At 41.6% G+C, this 22179-nt stretch overlaps 1 protein-coding gene across 1 annotated transcript in view; it reads right to left on the bottom strand.

Moving 5' to 3' along the window:
• Window positions 1-468: 468 nt before the first annotated feature.
• Window positions 469-22179, bottom strand: part of LOC143935368 (protein-glutamine gamma-glutamyltransferase E-like) — a 56043-nt gene continuing 34332 nt past the window's right edge. Inside the window, exons 9-13 of the mRNA XM_077459190.1 lie at window positions 20246-20488; window positions 16363-16668; window positions 7008-7165; window positions 4393-4526; window positions 469-2428 (exon numbers count right to left, since the gene is read on the bottom strand). Coding sequence (XP_077315316.1) covers window positions 2278-2428; window positions 4393-4526; window positions 7008-7165; window positions 16363-16668; window positions 20246-20488 — 992 coding nt within the window. The 3' untranslated portion in view covers window positions 469-2277. The remainder of the gene's footprint in view (window positions 2429-4392; window positions 4527-7007; window positions 7166-16362; window positions 16669-20245; window positions 20489-22179) is intronic.

Raw genomic sequence — 22179 nt, 5'->3', positions numbered from 1 at the left:
AGCCCAGTAGAGTAGCTCTTGAGCTATGTACATATCGTATTTTATGTACAGTGGTGTAGTGGATAGCACTTTCACCTAGCAGTAAGAAGGATCGCTGGTTCTAATCCAAACCACGACACTACCTGCTTGGAGTTTGCATGTTCTCCCTGTGCCTGCGTGGGTTTCCTCCGGGTACTCCGGTTTCCTCCCACACTCCAAAGACATGCTGGTAGGTTAATTGGATCCTGTCTAAATTGTCCCTAGTATGTATGAATGTGAGTTAGGGACCTTAGATTGTAAGCTCCTTGAGGGTAAGGACTGATGTGAATGTGCAATGTCTATGTAAAGCGCTGCGTAAATTGATGGCGCTATATAAGTAACTGAAATAAATAAAATAATAAAATAAATATTTTAACTGGATAAGAATGATTCTTTTAGGGTGAGTGCTCTATTTGCACGGTATACCTAAAGTACATGTACAGCCAAAACTTATTTTTTTTATATATGTAATTTTATTAAATTCTACAAAATTTAACAAAGGAACTGGTTTACAATGTCATTTCAGCAAAGACAATAATGGTCATAGTAGATCAAGATAAAGGTACAATAAAAGCAAAACATTGGCAAAGTATACCGTCTGCTGATGAGCAACAATTAGGAGAAATCTACAAAATGGTCCAAATGTCAGCTGCAGAATCTTCCCACTATGGTTTCTTCTTTGAGCTTAGATAACATGTAACCAAGGGGAGAAGGTAATGGAAGGAGGAACAAGGAGAAGGGAAGGGTATAAGGAAAACAAAACTAGGGACAGAACATAGCAAACCCAGAAAATAATACAAAGTACGGTATGTCAACCTGTAAGTCATCATGAAATATAACAAATCAAATTCTACCTTTAGTTAATTTTTTACATTTTGGATGGAGCAGGGAAAGATTAGAACCCTATCAATATTTCTGCCTGTGTCCCCCCTGAGAAGATTCACCCTCTTTATTTGTGATCATTGGCACTGGTACAGAATGCAACAGGAAATCCAAAATGTTACAGTAGATGACTAGAAATCTTCCAACACGGATATCTCTTCTGGTAACAATTGTCTAAAAAGGCGTTTCCTTCACTTTGTAGAGATGTTATCTTATTCCCTACTTCCTATACATGAAATGAAACACAGACGTAAAGAATAAACTGAAAAAGGATTTGCTTTGCATACGCTAAATACCTTTTAAATCTCATACTCAGACTTTGTGACATTCTTTTAAAGCAGAGCTTCACCCAAAAGGGGAAACTCTGCTTGTCGGCCCCTCCACCCTCCTCTGCTGCCACATTTTGGGGGGGGAGCGAGTACCCCCGCTCCCCTTCTCCTTGTCCCGCACCCGGCCTATACACAGAGCGCACTGCTCATTGCTGGTTTCACTTACTGGAGATGTCGGCGGCAGCACCCGAAAGCAGACTGAAAAATTGCTCGGGTGAAGACACCACTGGAATTCTGGACAGGTAAGTGTCCTAACATTAAAAGTCAGCAGCTACAGTATTTGCAGCTGATGACTTCATTTTTTTTTCTACAAGAGCCTGGAGCTTCTCTATAAGAATATATTGGGACATTCCAATACTTGTCTGTTATCATTCACTTTTTAACTTGTAGAGTCAGCATAGCTTACTTTTAAAGTAAAGATACAACTTTTTTCTTAAAGTGGGGTACCCCCTAAAAAAAAAATTAAAAGTCAGCAGCTACAAATACTGCAGCTGCTGGCTTTTAATAATCGGACACTTACCTGCCCCAGGGTCCAGCGATGCGGGGGAACGAAGCCCCCCCCCCTCGTTCCCCGCTCCGCTCGCGGCGCCGTCATGCATACTGTGGGCACCCGGCTGTGGCTTCACAGCCGGGCACCCACTGCGCATGCGCGAGCGGCGCAGGGCGCTGTGATACGCCGTACAGTCACCTGGGACACGTGACAGGTCCCAGGTGAATGTGCGGCGCGAGGGGAAGTGATGTCACCAGCCCGGGCAATGAAGAAGGCAGACCACGAGGGACCCCCTAGCAACCGGTATTTAGAGGTGAGTAAAAAAAATTTTTTTTGCCAATTTTTTATTTTTATTTTTTTTACGAATTTTAAGCAGCTTTTAATTTTTTGGTGGCAACACCACTTTAATAAATTAAATAGGCTGTCATTTATTTGGAAATAAATGCAAATGACAAAATGCCTAAAAATATTTTTGCATGGTGATGTTTCCATGCACCAACAACAAATGAAGCTTCTAAATAAGGTTTATTTTCTCTTCCCTCCGGCAGGTATGGCTTTTTATGATGAAGCCACTGGAACTGTTTGAAAGCCCTTCACATTTGGAAACTTCTTAGAGGAGAAATCCGCTAGGAGACTTCTGTCACCTTCTCTGTGTGGGGTCACCTCAAACTGAATTGTAATCCTCTGATTTGGTTTCATACTTGGTACCCTAGAAGAAAAAAAGATGTTTATTAGTAAGTTGTGGGAAGTACTTTATGTAACTGTTTATGTAGATATACAGAAAGGCAGATAGATGGGTGGAAATATTGTATTGCATCAATTCTTTAGCATACATGTTTCTCTATTTCTATGTAGATACATAGAAATAGACAGATAGATAGATAGATAGATAGATAGATAGATAGATAGATAGATAGATAGATAGATAGATAGATAGATAGATAGATAGATAGATAGAAATAGACAGATAGATAGATAGATAGATAGATATAGATAGATAGATAGATAGATAGATAGATAGATAGATAGATAGATAGATAGATAGATAGATAGATAGATAGATAGATAGATAGATAGAAATAGATAGAAATAGATAGATTGATAGATAGGATACTAAAACTTAGGCTGTATAATTTGTACCATAAGGTAAGGTGTAATAGCACACTTTGGTATTATGCAAACTCCAAAGATCATTGAAGCCTAGATGCCCAGGCTAAATTCAGTTGTGTTTCTATCTGCTGGTTAACATTAAAGGATGAGTTGTTACTCGTTACATGTTACACCCATATTTGGGTCGGCAAAGTAGCACTACAGCAATTTGTTTTTGGTGTAAGTATAGAAAGGTTAGGAGCAAGCAATGTCAGGTTTGTATTTCTTTCTCTCATGTCATCAGAATAACCTCCGAAGATTTTTCCGACGGAGTTCCGCTGAAACTGTCATGTGTACACACAATCACACCAAAGTCTGATCGTTAAGAATGCGGTGATGTACAGCACGTATGACAGGACTAGAAAAAGGAAGTTCAATAGCCAGTAGCCAATAGCTTCTGTCTCGTACTTGCTTCAAAGCATGCGTAGTTTTTGGTCCGTCAGAACAGTATACAGACGATAGGAATTGGTTCCATCGGAAATATTTAAAACATGTTCTATTTCTAGGTCCGTCAAAATTTTCAGAAAAAAAAGTCACACGATCGGAATATACCATGAAAAGCTTCTGTTGGAATTTTCTGTTGGACATTCCGCTCGTGTGTACGTGGCATTATGCCCTGTACACATGGTCGGACATTCCGACAACAAAATCCGATGGATTTTGGCCCAAACTTGTCTTGCATACACTCGGTCACACAAAGTTCTCAGAAAATCGGATCGTTCAGAAAGAGGTGACGTAGCACGGGACTATAAAGGGCCCACACACGATTGGACAACAACACAGTCCGATCGCACATTTTCTGTTGGAGAGTCCGACCGCATGCACAGGGCATTAGAGTACTCCGTAATTGTCCTGGTGATCACTGTTACCGGGACAAAACATGAGAAACCCAAAATGTTACAATTGACAAATAAAAACTTTCACTTATGGCAACTCTTCCTGATTTTGGGGAGATTTCCTCTTACTTCCTGGGACAAATTCTCTGGAACAAGAATTGATAAGCAATCTCCCTACTTAGGCGGCAGACAGCCTCTAACCTCTCTTTACTCTGTCTAAAGCTTGGTTTTAGATAGAATTCCACTTATATTTGAACCAGTTTTCCAGTGAAAGCATTTGCAATTCTGCTCAACCAGTCTTGTGACATCCGCTGCGCATCCAATAGGTCACAATTGAATTTTGTGGACTGCTTTTATAGCTTGTGGAGTCACCAGCACCACCAAATACTAATTAATTTGTCCAGTCAGCAGAAGAGCTATACATCTTATGTATAGCAAAGGCATGTTAAGCACAAAACTAGCGGAACAAAATTCTAACGTCTTTAAACTGAAAAAACAGTTCCAAAATTGTTAAAAAGACCACTTTTATAATAGGCCATGTCTGAAAACTGTCCTGTCCATTCAGTACTGGCTAAACAGCCTGCCATGCCTGGCATTGGTCAAGATAGTGAAGAAAAAACTGCTTTAAGCTATGATAGTGCATATTACTTACATTTTATATAATTTTTCAAATAATATTTATACTCACTTGATAAATACTTGGTCACGCAAAAGGCCACTCCCCTCTACAATCAAAATACTGTCCGGGACATCCTCTTTGATTGGGTTAGTAAATATGCAATCCACACGTGCAGTTTTCTTAAATTTGACGTCTTCAATAGGCTATAAATAAAATACATATACAATCTGTATTATTATTAGTATTATTATTTGTAGTAGTAATAATAGTGGTTATGGTAGTAGTTTTAATATGCAAAATAATATGTATAAATGAAAGTGTATGTTAGCCCTAATAATGAACTTCTCTTCGCTTCCTTTCAGTCTGTTAAGGTTATTATTCAGAGCTTTTTGTTATATCCGTGGCAGGCGATCCTATCAGAATCTTGTGAAATGGTAACTTCCTGTGCTGCACGCTTACATTAAGTTTACACTAGCATCAAAAGCCGGCATTTCATCCTCGTTTTTGAAGTCTGTCGAACGCCTATCAATGCTCTGTGTTACTTGCATGTATTGAAGCAAACAGTGTTGTTCATATGGTTGCATTTGCTTCACTTTGTGGTGTGTTGCAACAAAATTTATCTCACAAGAAACATGTGCCTGGCTTTACTGCTCCCCAAATGCCTCCATTACTGTTAATGTAAATGCTCTGCAACTCACCACAAATTACCCTATGGTGCTTACAGTGCATTTAAGATGCTATTAGAAAGCTTTACTAGCCAATATCATTGTAAAATAATTAATACAAAAGAAAACCAACACAAAAGAAGAACCTGGAAAGTGTCTAAAATGCATGCAGAATGCATCACTAATGAATAGTAACATGATAGACACATTAATGGGCATCCATGGTATGTAAAATTTCAAAGAATGTCCCTTATGAGTTATCATTGTTCCCATCTCTCTCTCTCTGTGGACTACAGTACACTTTCCCTCTCTGTAATGGAGATGGGGATAGGGAGAAGTTATCAGAAGTTATTAGTCCCGTGCTAAGGGGACAATGCTGCTACTCCATATATAAAGTACAGTAAAACCTTGGATTGAGAGTAACTTTGTCCAAGAGTGTTTTGCAAGACAAGCAAATTTTAAACTTTGACTTGATAAACAAGCAATGTCTTGATATACAAGTAACGTCATCCCTTCCATGCTGCACTTCCAGACTCGCTTTCAGATCGTTCTACTGCAGGATAGTCTTCCTGATCACAATTGCAGACTGACAGCGGTGACAGTTGGCAGCTTTAGCTATGCATGCCTGCATACGTGCCTCTTTTAATTATCAACTACGTGAGTTGCTAAATGTTGTACCTTCAATAAATGTAACCATATTGCTACACTTAGAGGTGCCTCTCTTCTCTTTTATACTCTGTAGCTTCTGCTGTATTTTGCTTTTAATCCCCTTGTGGAGGCTGCCATTTGTGGATGGACATTTTATTTACACAACCTGGTTACATTGCTATATTCTTTTTATATGGACTATAAACTGAAGGACTTATGAATAAATGGTTGTGGAACAAATCATTTGAGTTTCCATTATTTCTTATGGGGAAATTCGCTTTGATATACCAGTGCTTTGGATTACAAGCATGTTTCCGGAACAAATTATGCTTGCAATCCAAAGTTTTACTGTATGATGAATGAGTGTTGTCACCCTAGGACAGGAAGTGTATTACTGGCAGGGTCACTCAGTGAAAATACTGAGAAAAAAGCCTGAATAAATTAAAACAAATGGAGCCACCACATTTATGGAATGGTAGGTTCCAACATATTCAATTTTTGTACTTGAGTTTAAATACTTTGTATCAGCTTTTGTCAAACTTTTTACTTCAGAGAAACCCTTGGAATAATTCAGATCCTGGGGAACCCCCTGCTAAAACCAAAGAATGTAAAGAATGCCACCCTTTATCACTATAGAACCGCCCGCCGCACATATACTACGGCAGGGCGGCATTATTGCGCGAAATGACATGCCCGTATGTCGTTTTGTGCAGGAGCCACTGTGGGTGTTTGGGTACAACTTTGCATGACCGCACAATTGTCAGTTAAAGTGATGCAGTGCTGTATCGTAAAATATGGCCTGGTCATTAAGGGGGTAAATCCTTCCGGTCCTTAAGTGGTTGAAGTTATGGTTAAAATGTGCCATTGTTACAGATGGTCAAAATGCTACCTATACAAACGTTGCACAACAAGCGTTGGCCTTAGAACTATGCAGGCAGTATGAAATAGGAGGTCTATTGCTGCAGCCAGAGGAACCCTTGCAACCTCTGGAGGAACCCTAGTTGAGAATGGCTGCTCTATATGATCCAATCCCACTCTCAGCACAAGCGTCCCATTGATAAAATGTGGGTCACGGTTTGCACCTTATGGAATCCTATGCAGCAGAGAAAACTCTGTAATTAGAGAAGAACTGATCAAGTGACTGCGCTTTTCTCTTTCTTCTACTTCTGTTCATTAAATTTGCAAAAGTCGGAAGCTAGAGGAGGCAATGCAATGTTGTATCGCACACCGCTATTTTATAAATGCACAAATGTTTTTTGTTTTGTTAAATCAGTGTTATGACCCATGGTATGACCATACCTCTGTTTTTTAACTAGAACCCTTATTATACCTTTGGACATTGGAGTGCAGTAAGAAGATTGTGAGTCCTACCCTTAACAGCAGTGCTGGATTCTTCAGCGTAGTCACTGTTTGTACTAGCACGTTGGCTCCCCTTTCATCGATACACACAGCTACAACTTGAATCATGTTGTCTGCAGTTATGGCATCTCTATAAACAACATATGGTAATTTCATCTCAATAGGTTTCTCTGGAAAACAAGTACATAAAGAAAGGTTATGAAAAGGCATCAAAGCACAACAAAATATGGTTTCACATTCAGGCTGAAAAAACAGAAAATTGAATTCAAATACTTACCGTAATTTTCCTTTCCTGACAAGATCCATGGCAGCACAGCTGGGTATAGGCTCCCCCTTGCCTCCAGGACTTAACTCATATAAATTTGAGCCCACCTACAGCCTCAGCCTACCAAGCTGGGTAGGATCTGTGCTGCCAAGGAGCTTGTATTGAATCCAATTTTCCGTTTTCCTGACGGCTTAATGTCAGCACAGCTGAGAACTAACTAGCCAAAACAGGGGAGGGATAATGCTACACACGCCTCAATTTGGAAAATGGTCTGTTTCACCTGGCATGGCTAGGCAGCTTCTCATTGCCAGAGCAGATAACCCTTTCAAAGAGTGACCCGAAACCACACCTTTAGAGTGTGTTGGCAATGTGTTTATTGAATGTGACATCCTAATAGATGTCATCCTTATCCCTGGCTGCTTGAGCCAGTGGAATACATACTGTCATGCCCATTTGTGTATTCCTCTTCTAGAGTCTGAAGAGGGATGTTTGCTTGGGAAAGCTATGAGACTGCTCCTTGCCAAAGAATTTAACCCCTTCACATGGTACGTAGGAATAACTCATTTGAGTATATTGGCCACTTGTTTAATAAGTAAGACAACCTGTTAGGTATCAATCCTCATCTCTGGTTGCTTAATCAAAGAAAGGTTCACACTGTCATGTTCATTCACGTCTTCTTTATTGAAGAGCCTGAAGAGGGCTGTTTGTTCTGAGACTGGTAATTACCAATAGATAACCTTTCCACAGGGTTTTGCATGCCAATTAACAAACCAGCCCATAAAAATAATTAAGTGCAGTAAAATAGTTTGCTTAGTAACAAACCTTAAGGATGAAGCCTACATCCACAGCCCTGATTCACCAGGTGGTTAACCACCTCAGTACAGTGCAGTTACACCCCCTTCCTGACCAGACCAATTTTCAGCTTTCAGCGCTCTCACAGTTTGAATGACAATTACTCGGTCATCAAACACTGTATCCATATGAAACTTGCGTCCCTTTTTCCACACAAATAGAGCTTTCTTTTAGTGGTATTTAATCACTAGTGGGTTTTTTATTTTTTGTGCTATAAATAAAATAAAACGTAAATTTTGTGAAAAAAAATGCCTTTTTCTTTGTTTCTGTCATAAATTTTTGCTAATTAGTAATTTTTCTTCATAAATTTTGGCCAAAATTTATACTGCTACATATCTTTGGTAAAAATAACCCACATTAGTGTATATTATTTGGTCTTTGTGAAAGTTATAGAGTCTACAAACTATGGTGCCAATCACTGAAAATTGATCACTTCTGATAAGGCTTTCAGTACATCAGGTGTACCTCATTTCTTGAGACACCAACAAGTCAGGAAAGTACAAATACCCCACAAATAACCCCTTTTTACAAAGTAGACATTCCAAGGTAATAAGTAAGTAGCATGGTGAGTTTTTTTAAGTTGTCATTTTTTCCCACAATTCTTTGCAAAATGAAGATTTTTTTTTATTATTTTTTTTTTTTTTTTACAAAATTGTCATATTATCAGGTTATTTCTCACACACAGCATATGCATACAACAAATTACACCCCAAAATACATTCTGCTACTCTTCCCGAGTACGGCGATACCACATATGTGAGACTTTTACACAGCCTGGCCACATACAGAGCACCAACATTGATGTAGTACCTTCAGACGTTCTACGAGCAAAAATTACGCATCTCATTTCTCAACCACCTATTACACTTTTGAAGGCCCTGGAGTACCAGGAAAATGGAATTTCCCATAAAATGACCCCATTTTGGCAAGCAAACACCCCAACGTATAATCTGTGAGGCATAATGAGTCTTTTGAATGGTTAATTTTTTTCCAGAAGTTTTTGGAATATGTGGAAAAAAATTAAAACGCATTTTTTTTTTACACAAAATTGTCAATTTATAAGATATTTCTAACACATAGCATGTATATAGAAAAAATTACACCCCAAAATACATTCTGCTACTCCTCCCGAGTATGGCGATACCACATGTGTAGGACTTTTACACAGCCTGGTCACATAGAGAGGCCGAACATTGAAGTAGTATGTTCAGGTGTTCTAGGAGCATAAATGACACATCTCATTTCATTCCTACCATCACACTTTTGAAGGTCCTGGACCACCAGGACAGTGAAATTACCCACAAAATTACCCCATTTTGGAAAGCAAACACCCCAACGTATATTCTATGAGACATGGGCTGCAAATAGGTACTCGGGTACTCTGATGGACTGGAGATAGGTACTCGGGTACTCTGATGGCCTGGTGACAGGTACTCGGGTAATCTGATGGCCTGGTGACAGGTACTCGGGTACTCTGATGGCCTGGTGACAGGTACTCTGGTACTCTGATGGCCTGGTGACAGGTACTCGGGTACTCTGATGGCCTGGTGACAGGTACTCGGGTACTCTGATGGCCTGGTGACAGGTACTCGGGTACTCTGATGGCCTGGTGACAGGTACTCTGATGGCTTGGTGACTGGTATTTGGGTACTCTGAAGGGCAGTGACAGGTACTCATATGGGCTGTGACAGGTACTCGGGTACTAAGATGAACTGTGACAGGTACTCGGGTACTCAGATGGACTGTGACAGGTACTCGGGTGCTCAGATGAACTGTGACAGGTACTCGGGTACTCAGATGGACTGGGACAGGTACTCGGGTACTCAGATGGACTGGGACAGGTACTCGGGTACTCAGATGGACTGGGACAGGTACTCGGGTACTCAGATGGGCTGTGACAGGTACCCGGGTACTCAGATGGCCTGTGACAGGTACTCGGGTACTTTGATGGGCTGTGACAGGTACTTGGGTACTCAGATGGGCTGTGACAGGTACTCGGGTACTCTGATGGACTGTGACAGATACTCGGATACTCTGATGGACCGTGAGAGATACTCGGATACTCTGATGAACCGTGACAGATACACGGGTACCCTGATGGACTGTGACAGGTACTCGGTACTCTAATGGACTGTGACAGGTACTCGGGCACCCTGATGGACCGTGACAGGTACTCGAGCACCCTGATGGACCGTGACAGGTACTCGGGTACCCTGATGGACCGTGACAGGTACTCGGGTACCCTGATGGACCGTGACAGGTACTCGGGTACTCTGATGGGCCATGACAGGTACTCGGGTACTCTGTTGGGCCATGACAGGTACTCGGGTACTCTGATGTGCCGGGACAGGTACTCGGGTACTCTGATGAACCGTGACAGATACACGGGTACCCTGATGGACTGTGACAGGTACTCGGTACTCTAGTGGACTGTGACAGGTACTCGGGTACCCTGATGGACCGTGACAGGTACTCGAGCACCCTGATGGACCGTGACAGGTACTCGGGGTACCCTGATGGACCGTGACAGGTACTCGGGTACCCTGATGGACCGTGACAGGTACTCGGGTACTCTGATGGGCCATGACAGGTACTCGGGTACTCTGATGGGCCATGACAGGTACTCGGGTACTCTGATGTGCTGGGACAGGTACTCGGGTACTCTGATGGGCCGGGACAGGTACTCGGGTACTCTGATGGGCCGGGACAGGTACTCGGGTACTCTGATGGGCCGGGACAGGTACTCGGGTACTCTGATGGGCCGGGGCAGGTACTCGGGTACTCTGATGGGCCGGGACAGGTACTCGGGTACTCTGATGGGCTGGGACAGGTACTCGGGTACTCTGATGGGCTGGGACAGGTACTCGGGTACTCTGATGGGCTGGGACAGGTACTCGGGTACTCTGATGGGCTGTGACAGGTACTCAAATACTCTGATGGACTGTGACAGGTACTCTGATGGACTGTGATTGACAGGTACTATGAGGGGTGGTGACAGGTCCTCTTTATTGGGGGGGGGGGCAATCAGTGTGTGTTGGTGTACACTGTAGGCAGTAATCTCGTTACCGTGGTTTGTTTACATTTTAGTGATCGGCTGTGAAAGGATCACAGCCAATCACGTGGGTAAACAGCCGGCCAATGGCTGTTTACCAGCGTCGATGACAAGCAGTGTTCCCGGGGGAACACGCCGCCACCGACGTGCACGCGCAGCATGCTCACGATCGCACGCATGCGCTGTGACAGATACTCGGATACTCTGATGGACCGTGAGAGATACTCGGATACTCTGATGAACCGTGACAGATACACGGGTACCCTGATGGACTGTGACAGGTACTCGGTACTCTAATGGACTGTGACAGGTACTCGGGCACCCTGATGGACCGTGACAGGTACTCGAGCACCCTGATGGACCGTGACAGGGACTCGGGTACCCTGATGGACCGTGACAGGTACTCGGGTACCCTGATGGACCGTGACAGGTACTCGGGTACTCTGATGGGCCATGACAGGTACTCGGGTACTCTGATGGGCCATGACAGGTACTCGGGTACTCTGATGTGCCGGGACAGGTACTCGGGTACTCTGATGAACCGTGACAGATACACGGGTACCCTGATGGACTGTGACAGGTACTCGGTACTCTAATGGACTGTGACAGGTACTCGGGTACCCTGATGGACCGTGACAGGTACTCGAGCACCCTGATGGACCATGACAGGTACTCGGGTACCCTGATGGACCGTGACAGGTACTCGGGTACCCTGATGGACCGTGACAGGTACTCGGGTACTCTGATGGGCCATGACAGGTACTCGGGTACTCTGATGGGCCATGACAGGTACTCGGGTACTCTGATGTGCTGGGACAGGTACTCAAATACTCTGATGGACTGTGACAGGTACTCTGATGGACTGTGATTGACAGGTACTATGAGGGGTGGTGACAGGTCCTCTTTATTGGGGGGGGGGGCAATCAGTGTGTGTTGGTGTACACTGTAGGCAGTAATCTCGTTACCGTGGTTTGTTTACATTTTAGTGATCGGCTGTGAAAGGATCACAGCCAATCACGTGGGTAAACAGCCGGCCAATGGCTGTTTACCAGCGTCGATGACAAGCAGTGTTCCCGGGGAACACGCCGCCACCGACGTGCACGCGCAGCGCGCTCACGATCGCGCCCATGCGCCGTGCACAGTGGGGGTGTGACCATCTGTGATCGGCCGTGACTTCATCACGGCCGATCACGTGGTAAACAGCCATAACCAATGGCTGTTCACCCCCTTTGGTGGCGAGCGGTGTCTCCGTGACACGCGCCACCGAAGAAACAGGGATGCGCGCGCACGATCACGCGCATTCCCTGTTTAAACGGGAGGCCGTCATATGACGGCCTCCCACCGCAATAGGTGCGCCGCCTGGCCGTCATTTGACAGCCGGCGGTCAGCAACCAGTTAATGAGCTAAACCTTACCCTGCCAAGAATCAGGACATAATGAAAAAAATTGTTCAGTACAACAGCAGAAAGGTAGGAATTTGCAACAGAATTACACTGATATTCTGTAACGTACACAAACCAAGGGAATTGTAGACCTCATAAACATGCTTCTCCCCTTTTTTTTTTTTTTTTTAGATGAAAAACTGGAGAGCACATAGAAATATAAAAGGATATCCCATACCTCAACAGGCCATAGCTAGCCCAGTAGTCATCCACAGATGACTTCTCTGCCTTCTCTGGAAATGCTGGTCTTTTGAGAGGGTTGGCATAATGGCACAACAGTAAAGCAAATATGAGAAGTCACCAACAAGTTATTGCCATGTGTGAACAGACAAAGTGTTACTTTGTGTACCTGTTATGCAGAGTATTCCCTGTGGAGGAGCTCGGGCTATGCATAGAGGCTGCAGGGACCAAGGCACAACAATGCCCAGCAATGCAGCATTCATTTGGGTAGAAATCATTTTTAAAATTTAGCTCACCCATCCTCCGCCATCCGACCATAAACACCAGCACAGCGTAGGTGCACCTGCATAGTGGAGACTCTGCCAACACTGCTGCCCACTTTACATGGACCCAGCAGACCCCAAACAAGGCTGTTAGCCCTGATAAAAGCCACCCCAAGGACCAGCAGCAGGGCTCCCTGGATTATGAGTCATTTAGCCAAGACACCAGGGACTGTGTCCAGCCTAATCCACATGCATGGACGGATGGCCAGCCCTTTAGACCAGCCAGGTAGAGGAGCACACCTAGGTCCTACGCATAGGAGGAAAAAAGAACGCCGAGGCTATAGGTGGGCTCAAATTTATAGGAGTTAAGTCCTGGAGGCAAGGGGGGGGGGGGGGGGCAGAGCCTATACCCATCTGTGCTGACATGGAGCCGCCAGGAAAGTACAGGTTCATCAAGTTCAACAAATAGAAGAAGCCCACAGAGTAAGGCTAAAGACCCATCTAAAGCATGGTCTAGTTTGCTCCAACAAGGAAAAAACTTCTTACATGTTTCTGCAGTAAACATGCTCAAACTATGACCGCAGTGATGATCACCGAATCAACATACTACAGCACATGTTTCAAACACAAGGCCCATTGGCCAAATCCAGCCCACCAGACCATTTCATGTGGCCCTCAAACCCAGGGCTTTATTTAGACTGGAAGGTGGCAGAACAGTGTTCCTCCACTTCCGGCTCTCACCCTGCACTCCCTAATCACTTCTGTCACTTGTAAACAAAGAAGCCTTCTGTGTTAACAAGGACAGATTTATTTTCAGGGGCTCTCACAGATCCCTGCCTGCCCTGCACTCGCAGTGGGGACAAGGGAGATGCAGATGTAGATGGAGTGTGGGATGGGGTATCACATGGTAAGCTGCAATGTGATCACCATCTGTGCCCAACCAAAGATCTCCCTGCAAGTGAGAGAGAGAGAGAGGTGGAGCTGACTCCATTTCCAGTCTGGATAGGTGAGTTACCCCTGAAACTGCACTCTAAACATAGCTCATCCCTGAACTCCGCATATAACACACTCCTGGTATTTATTGTCCCTTTAAGATCTTTCCATTGTTGGCCACGTGCATGGTTGAGTTCCTGCACCCATTCTCTGTGGGAAAAAAAACCTGAATAAATTTAAAAGGTCCTACAGATACAACCGGACCTTTTAAGGGCAACCATAATTCTGATGCGGCTTGCAATGAAATTAAGTTTGACACCCCTGCAATTAGTACTTATAATCATTAATGGGGACTTACATTTAAAAGCACAAAAAATGCACTTTAAGAACATCTTCCACCAACACTGCAAGTGTTAAAAACTAAGTTCACCTTTAGAACATGGTTTCATTTTTTCACAGATTACTAAGAATAAGTAAACTACCAATACAGTCTTCCACTGTGGCAGACGGATTTGTGATTTCAGTAGGCTGCAGGGATGCTAATGAGTGTTCTCATAGTCCACTGACACATCCTCAAACAGAAAGCCCGTATGGAGGTAAGGGCTGAAAGCAGGAGGACATGTCCCATATCACACCTGTGATCTACTGTAGACATATACGGTTTGTTTCGTTATGAATTGGAATTGGAATGAATTTTTGTATTACAACAGTACCGAATTTAAACGAACTTGAAATAACGAAAAAAAAAAAATTCGGACAAAATTTGAATTCAAATCGCTTTCGAATACTTTTTTAATACTTTTTGAATTCATATTGTTTTCAAATTCGATTTTCAAAAAGTTTTCAAACTAAAATTGTTTTTGAATACGACTAGTTTTCGAATTCGAATCTTTTCAAATTTGACCCGTTTTCAAATTTCCAAAGAGAATAATATAGTTTAAAAAATAATAATAATATAATAGAAAAGAATATAACAGAAAATAAAAGAATAGAATAGACTAGAATATAATAGAAACAAATAGAATAGAATACCATAGAATATAACCATCTTCTGAAATTCAAATTTCAAATAGAATACATTTGACTTCAAATACATAAAAGAATAGAATAATAAAAAGAATAGAATAGAAAAGTATAAAAAAATATAGAATAGAAAGAATATAACCATTTCCCAAAATACAAATAGAATCAATTCGAATTTTAAAAGAATACATTAGAATAGAGAATAACAGAATAATATAGAAAAAACAATAGAATAGAATAGAAAGAATATAACCATCTTCCCAAATTCAAATAGAATACATTTGAATAAAATAGAATAAAAAATAAAAGAGAATAGAATAGAAACAAAAGAATAGAATAAACAATAAATAAATAATAATAAATAGAATAAACAAACAGAAAAAATACAATAAAAAAATAATAGAATTGAATAGAAAGAATATAACTATTTTCCAAAATTCAAATAGAATTAATTTGAATAGAAATGAATAGATTAGAATAGGAGAATAGATATATTCATTCTATTCTATTCTGTTTTTTTTTCTATACTATTTTTTTTTCTATTCTATTCTATTCTATTTTTTCTATTCTATTCAAATTGATTCTATTTGATTTTTGGAAAATGGTTATATTATTTTAATTTGGTCTATTCTATTCTAATTTTTTTATTGTATTATTTTCTCTTCTATTCAAATTTCAGAAGATGGTTATAATCTTTCTATTTAATTATATATATTTTTTATTCTATTCTATTCCTTTCTATTTTATTTGATTCCATTCTATTCTGTTCTTTTTTTTTCCATCCTGTTTTGTTCTGTTTTACTCTATTATATTCTATTATTTTATTTTCTGTTATATTCTTTTATATTCAATTTTTTCCTATTCTATTCCTTTATTTTATTCTCTTTGGAAATCTGAAAACTATTTGAATTTGAAAACTTTTCAACTTCGGAAAGGATTTGAATTCTAAAACTGTTTGAAACTGATTCAAAAACTTCTCGAAGCGATCCGAATTTGAATAAGAAAATTCAAATCGATTCATATACGAATAAACACAACAAATTCCGAAAACGATTTAAATGGATTAAACAAATTTAACTAAACAAATGTATGTAAATAACTAATCGAATTAGGGAATTACCAATATTGGTGTCAGCCAATCACAATGGTCACATAATCAGTTGGGTCTTTCTGCCCTCCCCAGGCGGTAAAGGGATGCCATGTTTGTAACATACTAACCAATGTTCATCTTCAATGGGAATCTTGTTTTTTTTTATTTACCATTTGTAGAAGAGTGGTTTTATGTATTCCCTGTGTGCAATATTTGCAGTTTATGCATTTATATATACATAGGCATACATACTGTACATTGTACCTACCTTCATTAGGTCCTAGTGAAACTGAATGGGATTCAGTAAGAAAATCTTTAACTGGTTTACTGTTGTATATTATGGCGGTGGCTGTCATTTTGATCTCTATCTTCTGGGGGTCAGTTACAGTGTTTTTGAGTATCAAGGTGAGTTTCAGGTCTTCACCAACTTGTGTTTCAGCGGCCTTTTTAAAACTGCCAGTAAATAAAGGTTCTTCAGGAGCAGCAACAGATTCGCGCAAAGACATTGCGGAAAATAGACGTGGCGCCATTATATTTCTTGCTTTTTCAAAAATCTCTCTTTCCTCAGAAGAACCTGAAAACAAATTTGACATAAGCGTGAGTAAATGTGGACCTTAACATTTTTAAAATCTTTTTTTTTTTTTTTTTTGTGCCTGAACACGTCTAAACACGCACAAACATTAGACATATCTAGCGTTTGATTGTTAATGTATTCCAATGGCTAGGAAAATGAATATTCTTGCCAACAGAATGCAATAATGCTCAAACGCTAGACGCGATTAAACGCGTCTTTTGGTGTGGTTTTTAATCACTTAAGGACCAGCCACCACGGTTATACTGCGGCAGGCTGGCTCCCCTGGACGAATTGCTGTCATGGTACATCGGCTGCTTTAAGAGCTGTAGGGGTGCATGCGCGTGCCTGCGGCGCGACACAGATGTGCGTTGCCGGCGGTCATGATGCCCGCTGGCCATCCTTGGTCGCTCTTGACAGAGACAGAACAGAGATCTGTCAATGTAAACAGACAGATCTCTATTCTGTCAGGGGAGGAGAGACAGATCTGCTAATATACTAAAGATTAGGAACAGCGATCAGTTTCCTCCTCCAAGCAGTCCCATCCCCCCACAGTTAGAACACACGAGGAAACACATTTAACCCCGAGATCCCCCCCCCCCCATGACAGTTATACAGTAATCAGTGGCTATTTGGCTGTATAAATGTCAATGGTCCCATTACTAGTTAAAAAAAAAAAAAAATAATAAAAATGCCATAAATCTATCCCCTATTATGTAGACACTATACCTTTTGCACAGACCAATTTATATATACGCTTATTTTGCGATTTTTTTTTTTTAACCAAAAATTTGTAGAGGAATATATATTGGCCTAAACTGATGAAGAAATGTGTGTTTTTTTTTTTTAATTGGGATATTTATTTTAGCAAAAAGTAAAAAATATTGTTTTTTTTAAAAAAATTGTCGCTGTATTTTGTTTATAGCGCAAAAAAAAAAAAAAAAGCAGAGGTGATCAAATACCACCAAAAGAAAGCTCTATTTATGGGAAAAAAAGGTCATTAATTTTGTTTGGGTACAGCGTCGCACGACTGCACAGTTGTCAGTTAAAGCCATGCAGTGTCGTATCGCAAAAAATGGCCTGGTCATTAAGGGGGCAAACCCTTCTGGTCCTTAAGTGGTTAAGTAGTAATTTCCAGGAGTTCTGGCATTCAGAGGGGCTTAAACAGACACCCCATGTGCATTAAGCCAGGATTTTTTGGAATAAGTATTGTGCAGAGCTTTAATATTTCTTTGATTTCTTTTGAAAAAAAAAAAAAAAGTTTAAAGTGGTGTTTCCATTATAAAACAAAAAAATTTAAAGTCAGCAGCTACATATACTGCAGCTGCTGACTTTTAATAATCGGAAAACACTTACCTGTCCCAGGGTCCAGCGATGCGCTCGTCTCCCCCTCCGTTCGGCGGTGCTGGCATTATAACTGTGGGCGCCCAGGTGTGACTTCACAGCTGGGCACCCACTGCGCATGCACGAGCCGCACTGCGCACCATGATTGGCCGCGTAATCATCTGGGACCTGTCACGTGTCCCAGATGATTGACAAGAAGGAAGAGGAAGAGCTGAGCTTCTCCTGCGCCAAGGAGAAGTGACGTCAAGAGCCCAGGCACTGAAGGAGGCAGACTACGAGGGACCCCCTAGCAACAGCCATTTAGAGGTGAGTACTTTTTTTGTCATTCATGATTTTTATTTTATTTTTTGGGTGAAACACCACTTTAAGGATAGGTTTACACATGCAGAAGTGCAGTCTGTGATGGATTGTTATAGAGGCACTTGGCAGGCGGTGACACTACCTGGTTTAACCCGGTGTTCAAAGAAAGCCTAGAAGCTACAGAGGAGGTCCTTCTTGTTACTTAACAGAAAAACTATTAATCTTACTCTTAACCTGTGGAAAGCCCTATTACACAGACCCATCCCAATTCCTAATAGAAATTAGAAACTGCTGGTGGGCTTTGTGTTCATGGCAGCCTGGCAGAGGTTAGCTAAAGCTTGGAGATGTTAGCTGAAGTTCAAGTGATATAAAATGCAATTTTTTTTCCTAAAAAAAACAAACAAACATGTCATATGAGTGGTTTTGCACAGAGCAGCCCCTGATTCTCCTATTCTTGGGTCCCCCACCAGCCCTCCTGGCCCCTCTTCTGCCAAGTGCCCCCAGAGAAAAGAGCTTGCTTTGGAGGCACCCAAGTGAGTTCGCTCCCAAGTCACTGCTCTGCATGTCCATTCACACACAGAGCCGTGGCTCAGCCTCACTCTCTCCTCTTTGGTTCATTGGCTGTGATTGATTAGCCAATGATTAGCCAATGAGGAGGGAGAGTGCCCGGAGAGCCAAGGCTCTCCTGCAAATCTCTGGATCAAGATGGGGCTCAGAAGGCTTTTTACTTTCATTGATAGAATGCATGAAAGTAAAAAACCTTGAGCCATTAGAACTTCTTTAAACAGAGGCTTATGGGGACTATGACACATGAGAAGCTCACTTCCAAACCTAATGACACACTACATTTCTCAAGGTTTGGGATCTGAGGATGACCTATAATGATCACTTCAACATGGACCGCTCCTTACTTTCACAGTGTGATAGCAGGACACATTAATTATGGATGCTGCCGCCTGGTTGAGCCTCGAGAAAATCTATGTACCTTTGTCCCCCCTTTCTCTCTTCTTCCTTTCCCATGTCCAGTTTTTTCTTCTGTGTGTTCTTTTCCTCTTCCCTTCTCATTTTCTACTGTTTCTATTTATTCTTCCTCTTTTCTAATGTTCGTGCCTGACCCATGAGTGAATTCATTCACCCATTCCATGCCGTACAAGGGCACTTTACAGCTTTTCAATGGAGGAATCCCCATAGGATTTATATCTTTACTGTTTCCAGCTAATATGCATAATTGACAATACTTTAGAGATGTGTTTTCAATTGCCCCTGTGTTTGTATTTTGGTACTAATGTTGGGTAATTTTTTTACATCATCCTTCGTTTGGTGTACTTGTGTTCTGTGCAACTGTACATCATAATTATTATTTCAAAAATCCAATGGCATCTTTTGTGAAACAGCTAGGCCTTGCACCACTAACAAGCACAAGCAAATGTTACAGTAAACCCAATAATAAAAATGCAAGGCAAAATTTTGCTTACTACTGAAATGCCAGGCTGTCATGGCTACCTAGGGACTCACTATTTGCTATGTCTCTGAGCAGTAACAAGAGTACAGGTCAGCGATATCAGAAAAAAATGAGAACTACTGATTTTCACACTTGTTCTGAGTCAGTGCTTTTGAAAGAACTGAAGTCAGAGGGTCAGCATGAGCGCCAGATAGCTAGCACATTGAGAAGTGGGTCCAAGGCAGCCTCTGTGCCTCTGTGTCTCTCTCTCAGAGCAAGTTCTTTACTGTACATCTTTACATGCATATATACAGTATAAATACAGTCAGCTCAAAGCTTGGCTTGTTATTGGTGTTTTAATCCCCTGACCCATTATATTTATCCCTTGTGCTGCTTATTTCTTAATCATATGAATAGTATATAACTCTTAAGCTTCAAGCAAGATTTGAACACATTCTCCTGTCATTAAATGAGGCATATCAAAGTAAAAGATACCTTCAGGGTATTTGTAGTCATTGGTTACATCCCTGCGTTCAAAGGTACCAACGGCTTTGGTGCTGGTGAGCTTCCCCACGGATGCAGTATCAGTGTAAACCTTTCTCCTGGATCCATCTCTACTTTTTACCCAGGTTACTGTGTCTGCATTCACTTCAGCAAACACAAATCGTCCATCGTGAGGTTTGTCTACCTCTCCGTTCTTCACAGCATACAATGAGGTTGGTCCTAATCGGTATATACCTGTATGAAAGCACAGTCATGTATTGTTTGTTAGTATAACATGATTAGATCTATGATTAGATACATGTTAAAAATTATGGAATGTAATACTTCATAAGAAAGTTATTCTCCTTAGGCCTCTTTCACACGAGCGATCAGTTCAGGTCCGCCTGTCAGGTTTTTAGGTGAACCTGAATGGATGCTCCATAGACCTCTATGGAGCGTTGGATGTCAGTGGTGACATGTCCGCTGACATCCTACCCACTCCGATCCAAAAACGTGTGACAGAGGAAAAACCTACTTTTCCATCCGTCTGCTGATCGGGTGATGATGGACTCTGCGGTCCGTCCTCATCCGATCCCCCATAGGGGAGAGCGACGCTCTAACAGGTCCATCCATGCACAGTGTGCAGAGACAGACCTGTCATCTTCCTGCTCAGCGGGGATCGGCGGATGTCCATGGGGCGGATCATCACGGATCCGTCCTGTGTGAAAGAGGCCTTAATCTTACATTACATACACAGGACACAGAATTAAGGTAAAATAGCTTCAGGAGATCAGACAAAACAAAGTTGTAAGGACAGTCCAAGATAACCTTTCCCAGTTCTAGCATGCCTTGGTTTTATGCTATTGTCCTAGGAGAGTGAACATCTCTCCTCTGCTATACGAAAAAGCTTTACTTTACTCAAGATTTATTTTTTTCCACTAGCAAGTTTCTATAGTTGCTGCAGAATCAGAAGGGGCTCATTTTTCAGCTTATCAGATCAGCTGATTCTTGACATTGCCATGCTGGCACAGCCTCTCCCACCACTGCCTCAGTAGACTTGGACCTCTGATGGTTTGCAAGGGTATTTGGGCTACGCTGCTACCTCCCGTGATGAATCACAGATGGTAGTAGGCCATAATAGATCTTTGCTTCACCTATTCATTTTGCACAACAATACCCTATGGAGGAGGGGTTCCTAAAGAAAAGTTCTGTCCCTGTTATGGACCCAGCCATTTCCTTTTGGAGACTCCATTGCGGACTTACCATTGTTTAAGAATCCAGTGAAAAAAAAGCTATAAGCCTTGTACTCCCTAGTAGGTCCAGCCCTGAAATCTGCTATTTTAGGTATGTGCATTTGCTAGACCTTAGGTGTCTTGCCCCAGGGTATGTCTCAGGATCCTGGATCTATCCTGACAGATCCCTCTGTGCTCCAGCAAAGCTGGCTCATACCTGTAGCCCCTACACTATTGAGTTGATGGGCTAGTGGATATTCTATGCCAAATATACAGAATGTGCTTTCTTTTTGGAACATACGCTAAGGACTATTATGTTTAAATCTTGGCAGGCTGAGTATGAATACAACGCCTCTTAAGTACTGTATTTTTTTATTTAAAAAAATGTATAAGGAAGAAACTCTCCAGTCAGGTTTCTCCTATATTATAGGACAAGATCTACAGGCCTTACATTATATGGTCTACCTATTATATCAAGCTTACTCCATTTACAGTTGCAGCTTTAAACATGTAAAACCAACTGTGGAGAAAATTTAAAAAAATTACTTGTCTTAAGGTGATTATACATGGATTGAAATTAGTCTGGTTCAGCAGGGACTGGTTGAATTTCAATCCATGTATGGATAGGCTGGCTGTACAGAAGTTGATCAACTAATCGATGTCTGTACAACCAGACTGTTGGGTTTTCCCCAACCTGTCAGGTTTTTCTGAACG

The sequence above is a fragment of the Lithobates pipiens genome, unplaced genomic scaffold (assembly GCF_037356315.1).
Source record: "Lithobates pipiens isolate NorthernLeopardFrog02 unplaced genomic scaffold, aLitPip1_a1.2 Scaffold_28, whole genome shotgun sequence".
NCBI classification, from domain to species: Eukaryota; Metazoa; Chordata; class Amphibia; order Anura; family Ranidae; genus Lithobates; species Lithobates pipiens.
This window is presented reverse-complemented; position numbering and strand designations above follow the sequence as displayed.